The sequence below is a fragment of the Gymnoscopelus braueri genome, assembly GCF_963280865.1.
Source record: "Gymnoscopelus braueri genome assembly, chromosome: 11".
NCBI classification, from domain to species: domain Eukaryota; kingdom Metazoa; phylum Chordata; class Actinopteri; order Myctophiformes; family Myctophidae; genus Gymnoscopelus; species Gymnoscopelus braueri.
Window position 1 is genome coordinate 31,507,232 of NC_137613.1, and position 11,997 is coordinate 31,519,228.

The 11,997-nt window shown below is 38.3% G+C and overlaps 1 protein-coding gene across 1 annotated transcript; it reads right to left on the reverse strand.

Moving 5' to 3' along the window:
- Nucleotides 1–279: 279 nt before the first annotated feature.
- LOC308095337 (putative butyrophilin subfamily 2 member A3) lies at nt 280–9,568 on the reverse strand. Its single transcript, XM_080442362.1, has 6 exons — nt 9,382–9,568; nt 7,879–8,253; nt 4,751–4,964; nt 3,877–3,941; nt 3,516–3,626; nt 280–3,260 (listed from the first exon to the last, which is right to left on the reverse strand). The coding sequence occupies exons 1-6, from the start codon at nt 9,482–9,484 to the stop codon at nt 2,608–2,610; spliced, it is 1,521 nt and encodes a 506-aa protein (XP_080298488.1). The 5' UTR covers nt 9,485–9,568; the 3' UTR covers nt 280–2,607.
- Nucleotides 9,569–11,997: the final 2,429 nt, after the last annotated feature.

The following is an 11,997-nucleotide window of genomic DNA, read 5'->3' on the forward strand; positions in this document are numbered from 1 at the left end:
TCACTGTATTACATGTCCAAAGTCCAGCCCAGGGGCCAAGGGGAGATTTTATTTGGCCAAGGGCTTCCTTCCTAAAATGTATTTTCGGCCACCAGAATAGTTGTGTGAAATCCATTCATTACAGGAGTGTTTTGAAATTAAGCTGAGTAGTATTTCTCAGTAGAATTTGTAAGGATTCCTAACGGCTACTTTTATTTTCCTTTTTGTAGACAAAAAAATAATAATACAATTATTGGACTGTAAATATAATGGCAAGGATGTGCATGCATGTGAAAAATGGCAGATTTTACTAATCACTTTATTAGTATAGCACATCTTATAAAAAACATGCAGCTGAAAATGCTTTACATTAGAAATAACAAAAACAATAAACATTAAAAGACAGCAAACAAGAAAGTGCTAAAGTTCACATTAAGACAGAAATGACCCCCCTCCCCCAACTGTTTACTGTACATATGTTTTATTGCTAATAGTGTTGATGATGTCTAGGATATATTATTGTATGTCTTTAAATGTCTCTATGAATTGAATACACATGACCACAATGGAAATAAGCTTTTTGTGTTATCCTTTTAGCACCATTGTATAATCGTACCACTGTACTATTTGCAAACTGTTAATAAAGTATTCAATCAATCAAATTATGTATAAGGCACAAAACAACATGCTTCCACCATGCATACAATGGTGTTCGCAGCTCTAGAGACTGTGTATTCAAGAAATCAAATGCAAGAACCAATAAAATATGTAGATCTATATCTGTAAAAAGGGCTAATTTATGGAACAACTTTGATAAATACCCAAAAATGTGTCAAAGTCACCAAATTCTAAAATAAGTTTTAAGGTATTAAATACATATAAAACATTATGATAGAGTATCTAATAACAGTAATATTAAAATATAATACATTAATAAATAGCTTAAATGCTCTAAACACATTATCATTTATTATTAATGAGTAATAAATGTATTAACAGCTTAAAGTTGCAGTTCACACATCCAAAACTTGGTCTGAAATATAAATATTTGACCAACAATGCCCAAGTATCTCACCCAAAACACATCTATAAAAGTAGTTTTATAGCATCTTGAACTTGTCTGTGCCCTCATTAACAATTCCAGGATCTATTAATTAGTCCATTATGCCATGCCTGCAGGAACAACCCCTCATGAATATGCTAATGTAACACTTCCCTGGAATCAACATGCAGAATGTCTATTTTCACAGAGGTCAGTTTGAGGTAAAAATCCATATGAATACTTTAAAGAAAAGAAGAGTGCTAAAAACCACCAGGATATTAAAAACAAAAAAAAACATGATTTTGGGTGGCAAATTTAGCACTATAGTAGATATGGACATGTGTAATATAGTATGTACTGTATATGGATGCATTTGTCTGTGTATATTAATTAATGAATTTATATACATACATTATATATATTGGCTTCAGCCTACACCTTTTCATGCCATTTTAAATTTAGAAGCCTCAACTGTATGTACCTATTCATGTTTTGTTAAATGGACCAAAATAAACACTACTACAACAACACTACTTTCAGGATGTATCCAGATCTATAAAAGACAAATGCCAAATACAATCAGAAATTAGGTAGGTTTAGACTTACTTTTTTTTATAGGGGGCTTGAAGAGTATAGGCCTACACATTTTTACTCTTGGGATTTTATTTTGCCATAAAAATGAGGAGGTACTGTAGCTTTGTTGAGCTCATAAAAAAAACATAGTGTGAGTTCAGGATGTCAATATTAATATCACAGTAATGTACACTACCATGTTTTAATGCATTACACCTTAAAGGTATAGTAGGCAACATTAAGCCTAAATTTGAAAAATACCTCTATATATATATTTTGCATTTTTTCCCCTCTATCAGCCACTATATAATGATGCTGGGGTGTTTTCCTGCATTGAAAAACACTCCTCTTTCTGAAATCCGTATTTTCCCTACTATTTAGGTTACACATCCGGGTATCCGGTACGTAAATTCACGCACGCATGTGCGCATCCGTGCGCGTCCGTACCCGTGTGAACTTTTTACTTTCGGTTTGAAAACGCTCTCAAACTTCGTTTTGGAGGCACATAATTTACTTTTCAGATAGCGTTTGGATAGAATTTAGCTGTTTAACTTCATATATGTGGTCAATTTGTCATGAAAGAGCCTATTTAAAAATAAAAATTCTGAGAACCGGCAGGGGTGGGCAGTTCCTTGAATTGTAACCGAATAAAGCAACCCATATTCGGCATGGCCCGTTTAGAAGCCTACTTAACTCTATGGAAGTCCTCCCTGCGACACCCCCTGGTGGTCGGGGAAACGAACTGCAGGAGTTTTTTGCTTTGTTTATCTCTGAATCGCCTACAATCCCTTTAACTTGCCTTGTAGGCTTATGTGCCCAATGGCAACATCCAGTCAATTATAGAACTTTTTTTGTATTTTATGGTACACAAAACTGTGACCTCACATATATCTTTTCATCATTTGTGTATGAAATAGAGCCTACAAATTGTCTATTGAGTATTTAGGTTAAATGAATACATTAATACGTATGAAGTTAAATGCGTTTGTACTTCCCTCTTACAACTAATAAATCTATTCGTTTAAGTCAGACAGGGCGTTGTAGGGGTTTTTGGTTGAAAAGGACAGCCTAGATATTAATTGAGACGCACTTCTTGAATGTGTGGGAGCATTAAGAACAGGCCGAGATCCAGAAAGAGAAGCACAGCGTGGAAGTTTGGAAGCATTAGGAACAATCCGGGGTCCAGAATGAGAAGCACAACGTGTTCGTATGTAAGAATTAGGCTGATGTGTCAGCTTGGGGTTTTTCTTAAAGTGTTTTGTTGGACCTGAACTAGAAGGCAGAGTTGAATCTTCAGAAGTATCAGAAAAGCGAATATTAAGGTTGTCTTCTTCACCAATAGTGATGCTAGGTTTTGCAGCGTCACTGTAGGTTTGGTTGCTGGGATTTAGATCTTTGTTCTGTAGAATGTTAGTGATAACATTAGGGTCTAGTACTGGGCTGCTAGGGTTTGCATTAGGTTTAGCGTTAGGGTCTAAAAATAGACTGCTAGAGTTTGTTTTAGGCTTAGCAATAGTAATTTTCTGCTCCTCCAGAAGTGTCTTCTGCGGCTGCAACGGAGGTTCAGAAGCAGCATTGGCACCACAGAATCTGCAAGGCATACCATCTGTTGGTTGCTTCATCAGCAGTTTCTGATCTTCTGACGTCTTTCGTTCCTTCTCTGTGTCTATCCAATGGAATTTATTGTTAGATCGGACTTTTTAAATCCCGGTTTCTGTTATTCTGATAACATAATATCTGCTATTCATAAAATGTAATATTTTATTGTTTTGCATGCTATGTTCAGTGTAAAATAAAAATGTGGAGGCATCAAAGCAAATCTGAGCCCAGAATAGTGATGAGGACAGTCAATTTAAGTTAATTTGAAAAGATACAGTAAAAGTTAAATGATATCCATAGTGATTAAAAACATCCAACTTACCAGTATTGTCCTTCCACTTTTTGATTATAATGACTGCTAAAACAAGAGCCAATACAATGCCGGGCAAGATTGCAATGCAGACATATAGTGTGCAGGACTCCATGCAATTATCTAAAAGACAAAAACACCAACCACATTACAGTAGATTCAAGTGAAATATAATAACACAGAAATACATTGTATTTTCAAAATAAACATTCAACATTTACACCAACAGAAAATTGTATTAACATACTCTATCATACAAATTGGACAAATTGACATTTTATTGATTATGATTTTTTTATACATAGTTCCGCTTTAAACTACAGGAAACTGGCAACTCGATGCTCTATAAAGGACTGTTAGACTTGTTATTTACCTGGGACACGAATCTCTGTCACCCTGGTTTGATTTATCTCTGGCTGTCGAACTCTACAGGTGAACCTAATGATGAAAACAGCCATTTGATATGTTCAGACAGTTTAATTAATCAATAGCACAAAATGTATATTTATATGTTAATTTGATAGGTAGTAGTCCCTGGGCAGGTAATCTCTCAAGACAGATTTAGCTCAGCAGCTGAATTTCTTTCTTTCATTTTTTTTTCTTTTGCAGATGGGTTCCCAGATTGCTAGGCAAGTAACACAATACAGGTATATTACAAATAAAATAAATAGAAAACTACTGTAGAAACAAAACAAAATGCATTACACAAAATGATCACATTCCTGGTTTGACTTTTGACTATTTATATCCCCGTTATCTCCAGGTACCATGACCTGACCACACCTGATGACAATGAAACAATGACACGCAGTCTGTACGTCTGTACTCTGTATTATGTGATGTAAAACTTCCATTAGTATAGAGTCTCAAAGTCTAATACTAACAATAAATCAAACAAAATAAGGCTTTGACATTTTATGGTGTTTATTTCACCATCAGCCTAAAATAGCATGTGAAAATGTAATTCCTACATCAAATGTACAGCGAATTTAAGAAGCATGATTTTATTTTAAGACTTTTATGTCCCGTGGTTACCCTGGATTAGCCACAAACTGACACACCATAAAAATGTGAAGATTAAATGTAGTACTTATGCAAGCCCATAAAATGCAAGGCATGTAATCCTCCAATACATGGGTGCTTAAATTGGAAGGGCCTTTCATGTCTTCAGTCATTAACTCTAACTGTACTACGCTCTGTTGCATGTAAACATCTCTCTCAATTAAAAAGAAATGTTGAACATTCACCTGTTGGTAGTAGTCACTTTCACATGGCTCATCAGGTTATAGAGACCATTGGAATCGACCTGCTCTCTGTTGACCGATTCAATGGGGAGGACATGTCCCTCGTCATCCAGCCACTCCAGCACTGGTTTAGGGTACCAGCCTCTGGCATCACACTGCAACATCGATCCACTGCCTTCACACCCAACGATAGAGGCCACAGGTTGGGACACTGCACCTACAAGGACATGAGTTATTAAAATAAAGATATAAATAAATAAAGATGGCTGATTATGGCTTCTCTACTACCAATGGGTTCAAGAAAATCACAGCCCAACCCTTAAGTGAGAGGTCAAATCACTATAAGCTTTTTTTGCCAGAAATTGTTGTACACTGCGCTGTTGTGAGTACATGTGTTTGGTTTCTTGAAGAAGCACATAATAAAGAATGTACATTAGTATGGATCAGTATAACAGTTTCTCATAGCTTGCTTCATTTGACTGTCTCAGCAGCAGATTTGAACCGAAAACACATATGAAGGTTGTTTTTCCAGTTCAAATCTGCTGCTGAGTCAATCAAATGAAGCTATGAGAAACTGACATGGAACAGGAAATGTTTATGCCACCTTCTCGAAAAGGGTTACAGTTATGCACAGAGCCTATTTGCATTACTCTATGTGCAAAACATAGACATTTGACTATCATTACAACTAATATTACTCACCGAACCTGTATGTTATAGCAGCATATACTGTACTAGAACAATGTACATCCCCTGGGAAGTGTGGAGAGTTTCTAGACTATTTTTCTGACAGTCACCTGTCTGCAATTTGTAACTGGACCTAGAAAAGTCTAAGCTTAACACCAAAAATGCCCCCCCCCCCAACAGTTTACAGTACGTTTATTGCTACTAGTGTTGATGAGGTCTTGTATATTATTGTCTATTAGTATACGTCTTTAAATATCTATCAGATAAAATATCCCACATTCCACCCGGGACCATCACCCTGGGATGTCCATCCTCCTTATCCACCTTTGAGCCCATCACTCTCTCCTCTCTCTTTGAAATGGCATCTTCATTGAGGCCCGCCTCATCTCCTATGGACGTCGTCCCTGCTTCCCTCCTTAAGGAGGTTTTAGACACAGTAGGGCCGAGCTTCCTAGCCATTATCAACAGTTCCCTGGCTACTGGCACTGTTCCATCTTGTCTTAAACAAGCAGTTTTAAAGAAGGCAAATCTAGACCCCACCATCCTATATTGTGGAACTTTTAGACCAATCTCCCAGCACCAGGTCCCTCAGATACTGATAGTCAGTTGTATATGAAGACTCCACGGTCTAGCACAGTAAGGACGGGTGGCCGTGCCTTTGCTGTGTTGGCACCGAAGTTGTGGAACAAACTCCCTTTTTTGAGGATCAAAGCGGCCCCCACCCTAGGAACTTTTAAAAACATGCTTAAAGGACAACTTTGTTTTTTTACAACCAAGGTTTATATTTTAGCTTGTAATTAAAGTAAATAAGAGATGAGTGTTAATTTTTTTTCATTTACTGCTTTCTATAGTTTTAGCAATATTGCGATCTTTTTTACGGTGGGGCGGGGGCATTTGGGCAGGTGGCTAAATATGTATTTTTTTTACACAATAACCCGTCGATTTCTTTATTATTATTTACAGTAGCTCTTCTAGCCCCCAATAACTCACATCTGGCCATCAAAGACCACGGGACCTTTTTTATTGTGTAAAAAAAAGACATTTAGCCACCTGCCCGAATGCCCCCGCCCATTGTAAAAAAGATGGCGAAAATTGCTAAAGCTATAGAAAGCATTAAATGAAAATGTTGTAACACATCTTTTATTTACTTTAATTACAAGCTATAATATAAACCTTGGTTGTAAAAAAACAAAGTTGTCCTTTAAGACCCACCTTTTCACTGTAGAACACTTGTTGTTTTGTGTTGTGGGTTTTTTGTGTTTAGTTTCTACTCCCTCCTGTTGTGACTGACTGACAGTGTGACTGAGTTCTTGTTCTCCTAGTCTAGTCTTCTTTGTCTTGTCCTATGTTTTTATCTTGTCTCTTTCTTTTCTCTTTCTTTGGACTGCGCCCCGGGCCAATGTTATAACTGGATGGGGGGTGCACTTCAAATCCCGAACCTATGAACCTAATTTCCATGTAATGAAGGCTAAAGTTTAATTGGCATAGATCATGGTAACATAATGCAAATTAACAGAAACTGAGAGGTAATATCGAGCACAACAATAACCAAGCCAAGGTGACAAGTACTTACAATACAACACAACATTAAAACAACAGCTGGCTCTGGCTTAAACTTATTTCCACTCCTTGGACACAGGATGATTAAGTATCCTGGTCAGGCGTAAACCATACAACCCCAAAAAGTTGACTGGGGTCCCCTCGGGGTCTATGCATGCTTCCCCCTTTTTTTCCTTCTACACCAAATATGTTCACCAAAAATAGCCGATCTACAGTACAAGATCACAACAAATGTTGTGAGCTCGTACGTTTGCTTATAGATGTACTATTTTTGCAGAATATTCACATATACCCAGAATTGGGACGCTAGGGTTCATTTGGTTAATGAGCAATCTGAAGGAGCTGCACTTGTATACGAATCTACCACTTTAAGATGGGGAAGTTAGAATAGAAGAGGAACTGGCCTTTTTTACAGTGACTGAGACAGTGACATGGGTTACAAAAGTTATGCTGTCCTAAATCACTCAGTCTCTACTCACTATACAGTGAAATCACTATATAGTTATTGCGCCAAAATGGTGTCTGAATGAATAGTGATGATTATTATACCCTATATAGTGGACAGATCTTATGACACAATGCATCGTGAAAAGTAGGGAACAAATGATGGTCACCATCACAATAAACCTTACATACCATCATGCATTATGCTGAAAGAAAAATGCTGACATCTGACAAGCGAAATGTGTTTTTTAATTTTGCCATAGAGTTGACTATATATACGGTAGTTATATTTAGATCCCTACATAGAATTACCTATATAATATATACTGTAGGTATATGGCATATATGGAGTAGGGAGTAGTGAATGAGAGTGATTATATGATCTATTCAAAATATGTTTTTCATATTAAATGTGAATGGTACTACTGTACATTGCTTACCAACAATAAGTTGAATTATGGCTTTTGGTTTGTTCTTCAATGAGGGAATGAAACATTGGTAGTTCCCTTCATCGGAGCGATTCACCCTCCCAAGCTTCAATGACACGTTTCCTGTGTCCTCTCTGATGAAAAGAATTGTCCTGTAGGCGTAGGCCAGGTTTTGCTCGGCATGAATCTCATGTCCGTCCCGGTAAAGGTGGACAATATCTGGTCTCAGGCCTGGCTTGGACCACTCCACTGTCACACGCTCTATGTCGACCTCAGTTGCCAGGCGACATGGTAGTATGACATCATCGCCCAATAATGCCAAGATAGTGGCGTTGACTGGTGATGATATCATATTTGTTGGTGATGAACCCATGACACGTGTTTCTCCTAGAGAAAATCAAACAATCGATTGATGCAATTAATTCGTGATTAGATAGCTATCAATCAAAGTCAGGGCTTTAGTTATTTTAATAAACAATAATACATGGGCAGACATGGGCTATGAGTATGTGATCAATTAGTTCATTAAAAACAATCATTTGTGTAACCTTTATTGTTTGATGGGCATAAAACTTCTCACCAGGTAGTCAGCATTTATCTTAGCTTTATTATTCATATATTATTGAATTAGCAGTCTATAATAACACAACAAAGCAATGGTGGTTTTCACTCTCAGGCACTGGACCATCACGCCAGATTCGAAAAGGTTCCCTACCACTGGCTGGGGTAGAGGAACGCATCTTGATTAGCAAAAATGGCAACACTCTAGTCTCTCTGTAGACTTGACAATAATTATACTTTATCCCCTTAACTGGCCTAACTAAAGTAGGCTACTTTTAATTAATTTACACGTTTTGTTACTTTTGTAGGCCTATAAACCACATAAAGTAAACTACTGTAACTGCATGCGTTAATATAAAATATCAGCGTGGCTCGGGACCCACAGGGATCCTTGGGGGGTACCAGGGGCAGGGGGTCCCCAGCCAAATGTGTTAATATAGCGTCACAATCATTTTAACCACTTTAACCATATTTTATACTTTGGCTATTCAAAAATAGCAGATATACAAGCTCATAGCGGCACCGAGTCCCGCTATGAGCTTGCATGAGCCAAATACATATAATTTTGGGGGTCCTCCTATATGAAAAAGTTTGAGAACCACTGACAGATGCAACAGGATTTACATATGCGTGTGAAAACAAACTCTAGTTTACAGTCTGGCACTTGTAGAAATTAATTTTGCGATATGATGTCTAATCTATCACACTTAATTATGATGCAATCACTTGCAATGCGCTGTGAAAGATTTCCGGATTGCGGAAGTGTTTCTTTTTGTTTTCTTTGTCGTTCATTCATTAAAAAAACGAGAATAAATATATATCACGATGCCAACTCTATGAATATGCTACAAAGAATGACCTTAGATCTATGAGTGATTTTCAGAAGTGTCAACATTTCTAAAGTCTATACTCTACTCTTGTAGATTTGATTTGTTTGTCAACAGTAAAACCAACCTGTAGCACACAACGACAGCAGAAAGAAGCCCACTAGTCCAAACACGCTCATCAAAGTTGACATTTTCATCAACTTGAGTGGATGTTCGGTTGGAAATGTCATCGTCGACACTCGACAGACACAGGACACTTTTTGGTCTTCTAGACTAGACACGTCTCCGGACAGATGTCCGGCATCTGGCTGTGATCTCTGTTCTTCTGCGTCAAAGGCTCTGGGCTCAGTGGGTGGGCTCACTGGGCTGGCACATCGTCGTTACCGGTATATTAAAACGGCATTATTGGGAGGGAGGGAGGAGGGAGGGAGGGATGGCAGACGGGCGGATGGATCATCAGCCAAACAAATCAGCTCAAATCAACAATCAGCTCCATATATGGCCATATGGGCACAAAAGGCAAAAGGACTGACTGACAGTTACAGAGATAGAGCCACACGCGACTCGACCCTCTACTGTACATTGCAAGTAGCCTACTATCCGACGTGCCTACCACATATTATCAATGAGAAAAAAAGGAAAAAAAACATCAATCAGAATATACTTCATTGCCACATAGTATGATGTGACACGTTTGTGCAAGCGTTTGTGCGTTTTTGTTGTTTTCAGAAAAGAGAAGAGAAAATAATTGCAGGGGAGTAATCATAATATGATATGCTATCATACAGAAGGTCTTTTTCATTGATGAAATGTTATGGAAGGCTTAAACAATCACAATGGGATCAGTGGTGTAAGTCTCTAGTTTGTGGTAGTGGGTATAGGCCACTGTGATCAGATTTATATTGGCATTGCTGAGGGGGAGCTTGACCCAATAAGCACTCACTATTATTGACATGAATGAATCCAGATAATTAAAGGCTACTCACCACATACAAGCAGAAGAATTATGAATGCAAGCATTTTCCTCCTGGCTTTCTTTGCATCAAGCTAATTGAAATACCTTTAAAGGGCCAAAATGCACTTTTCAAGCTATCCAAAAGTGATTAAAGCCCCTACATGGCGACTGAAAGTGACTGAAGGTTTTTTTCTGCATGCTACAAAATGACTTGATTTCATTCTTGAGGGTTAACTTGTATTTTATACATAATAGCATAATCAGCCTCATGTACCTTTTGCTAAGACCTGTCTCCACTGCAACACCATTGATGTACAGTAGATGGTGTGTGCTACCTTCTCTGCTTCCTATAGTCGATGATTAGTTGATGGATGTCAGCCTTTCAACCCTGTACAGTACACCCTAACCCCCTTGTGTTGCCTTCAACCCCAGAAATCCCAACCCCTCCATTGAGGAAAAAATAAGTTACAGGAGCGCTACTGGTATCCCTCAGACCACCGGTGCTCATGGAAGGGAATAATATTCAGGAGAGAGGAAACATGATGTCAAAAAGGCATAAAAACATCCAGGTCCAGGCACTCAAGGTGGACTTTGTAGGTAAAAGGCCTTTATTATATTTGGGCTACAGACATAAAAAAAACACCAATGCGTGTCGGCCTGCGCCTTCTTCAGGGTGTAATGAAACAAAGACACAGAGTAGGCCTGATTATAGGTGTAGGCCTACACTGGTGTATCCCAGTGAGGACCTGGCCCCCTGAGGGCATCATACAAATATAATTCTAAACATGACAAGAAAACAAAACACAATCATGGTCTACCCACAGTCTATATTAAAAAACCTCTCCATACTCAGGGTGGTGTGTAAACAAAGGGAAACATTGGAGCACATGTACAGTACATCATAACAGTTAAAATGATCAACATTGGCCAATGCTGATGTGGTCATATCTTAAAACACCCAAAACCTGTAAAACCCCAGTTCAATCATTTCGTTTGAGAGAAAGAAGATGGTCGCTCGGGCTACCAAAGAGAAGAAGAGGCGGAGTGTGTCAAGGGACCGGCCCGGGACGACCAGGAAGGCGTTTGTGAGTCTCCTTTTTGTTAGACCTATATAAAAGCAACCGCAAGTGCATTCAAGTCGATACGCAAAATGGGTGGTATTGCAGTTTATAAAACTGGTGATAGGATAGGCTTTGTTGCTAAACACATTTTTGAAAGTGTCAGATTTCACCATATTTGCACAGTAAATCACAATAACCTCCATTGAGGCTTATTGGCTTAATAAAATAAATGTAAATACATTTTAAATAAAGAATACAAAAAATAAAAGAGGGAGATCAAATAAATACCATTTGACTGTCTGATATGTTCTTACAATTTCAGCATGCTGATGAAGACAAAGTGACACAAGAGCTTGCTCTTCAAAAGATGGCCATCTACAGCATCAGAGGCTATAAATCCGAGGGTCCAAGCGACATTGGGGTTGTGGTAAATGGCGTCAAAGTTGTGAGTGATCTGGGAAACTTTCCAAAGGCTTGCTCCATGCTCCTTGGATTGGCATATCCCAAGGATATATCATGTGGTGAATTTGGCATATCCCAAGGAACTCAAGTACACTTCCAGAAAGTCCTGCTGGAGCTTGATTGCTTAAAGCTGTCCTCAAAGGTGCACAACCTAAAAAAAAAGCTGCTAGCTTAAGAAGGGGTCAGTCTATGTTCCCTCTTGGGGTTGGGGTTAAGGTTGATGAATCTGAGGCTCAGGGAACATACAAAACTTTTCAGTATTCAA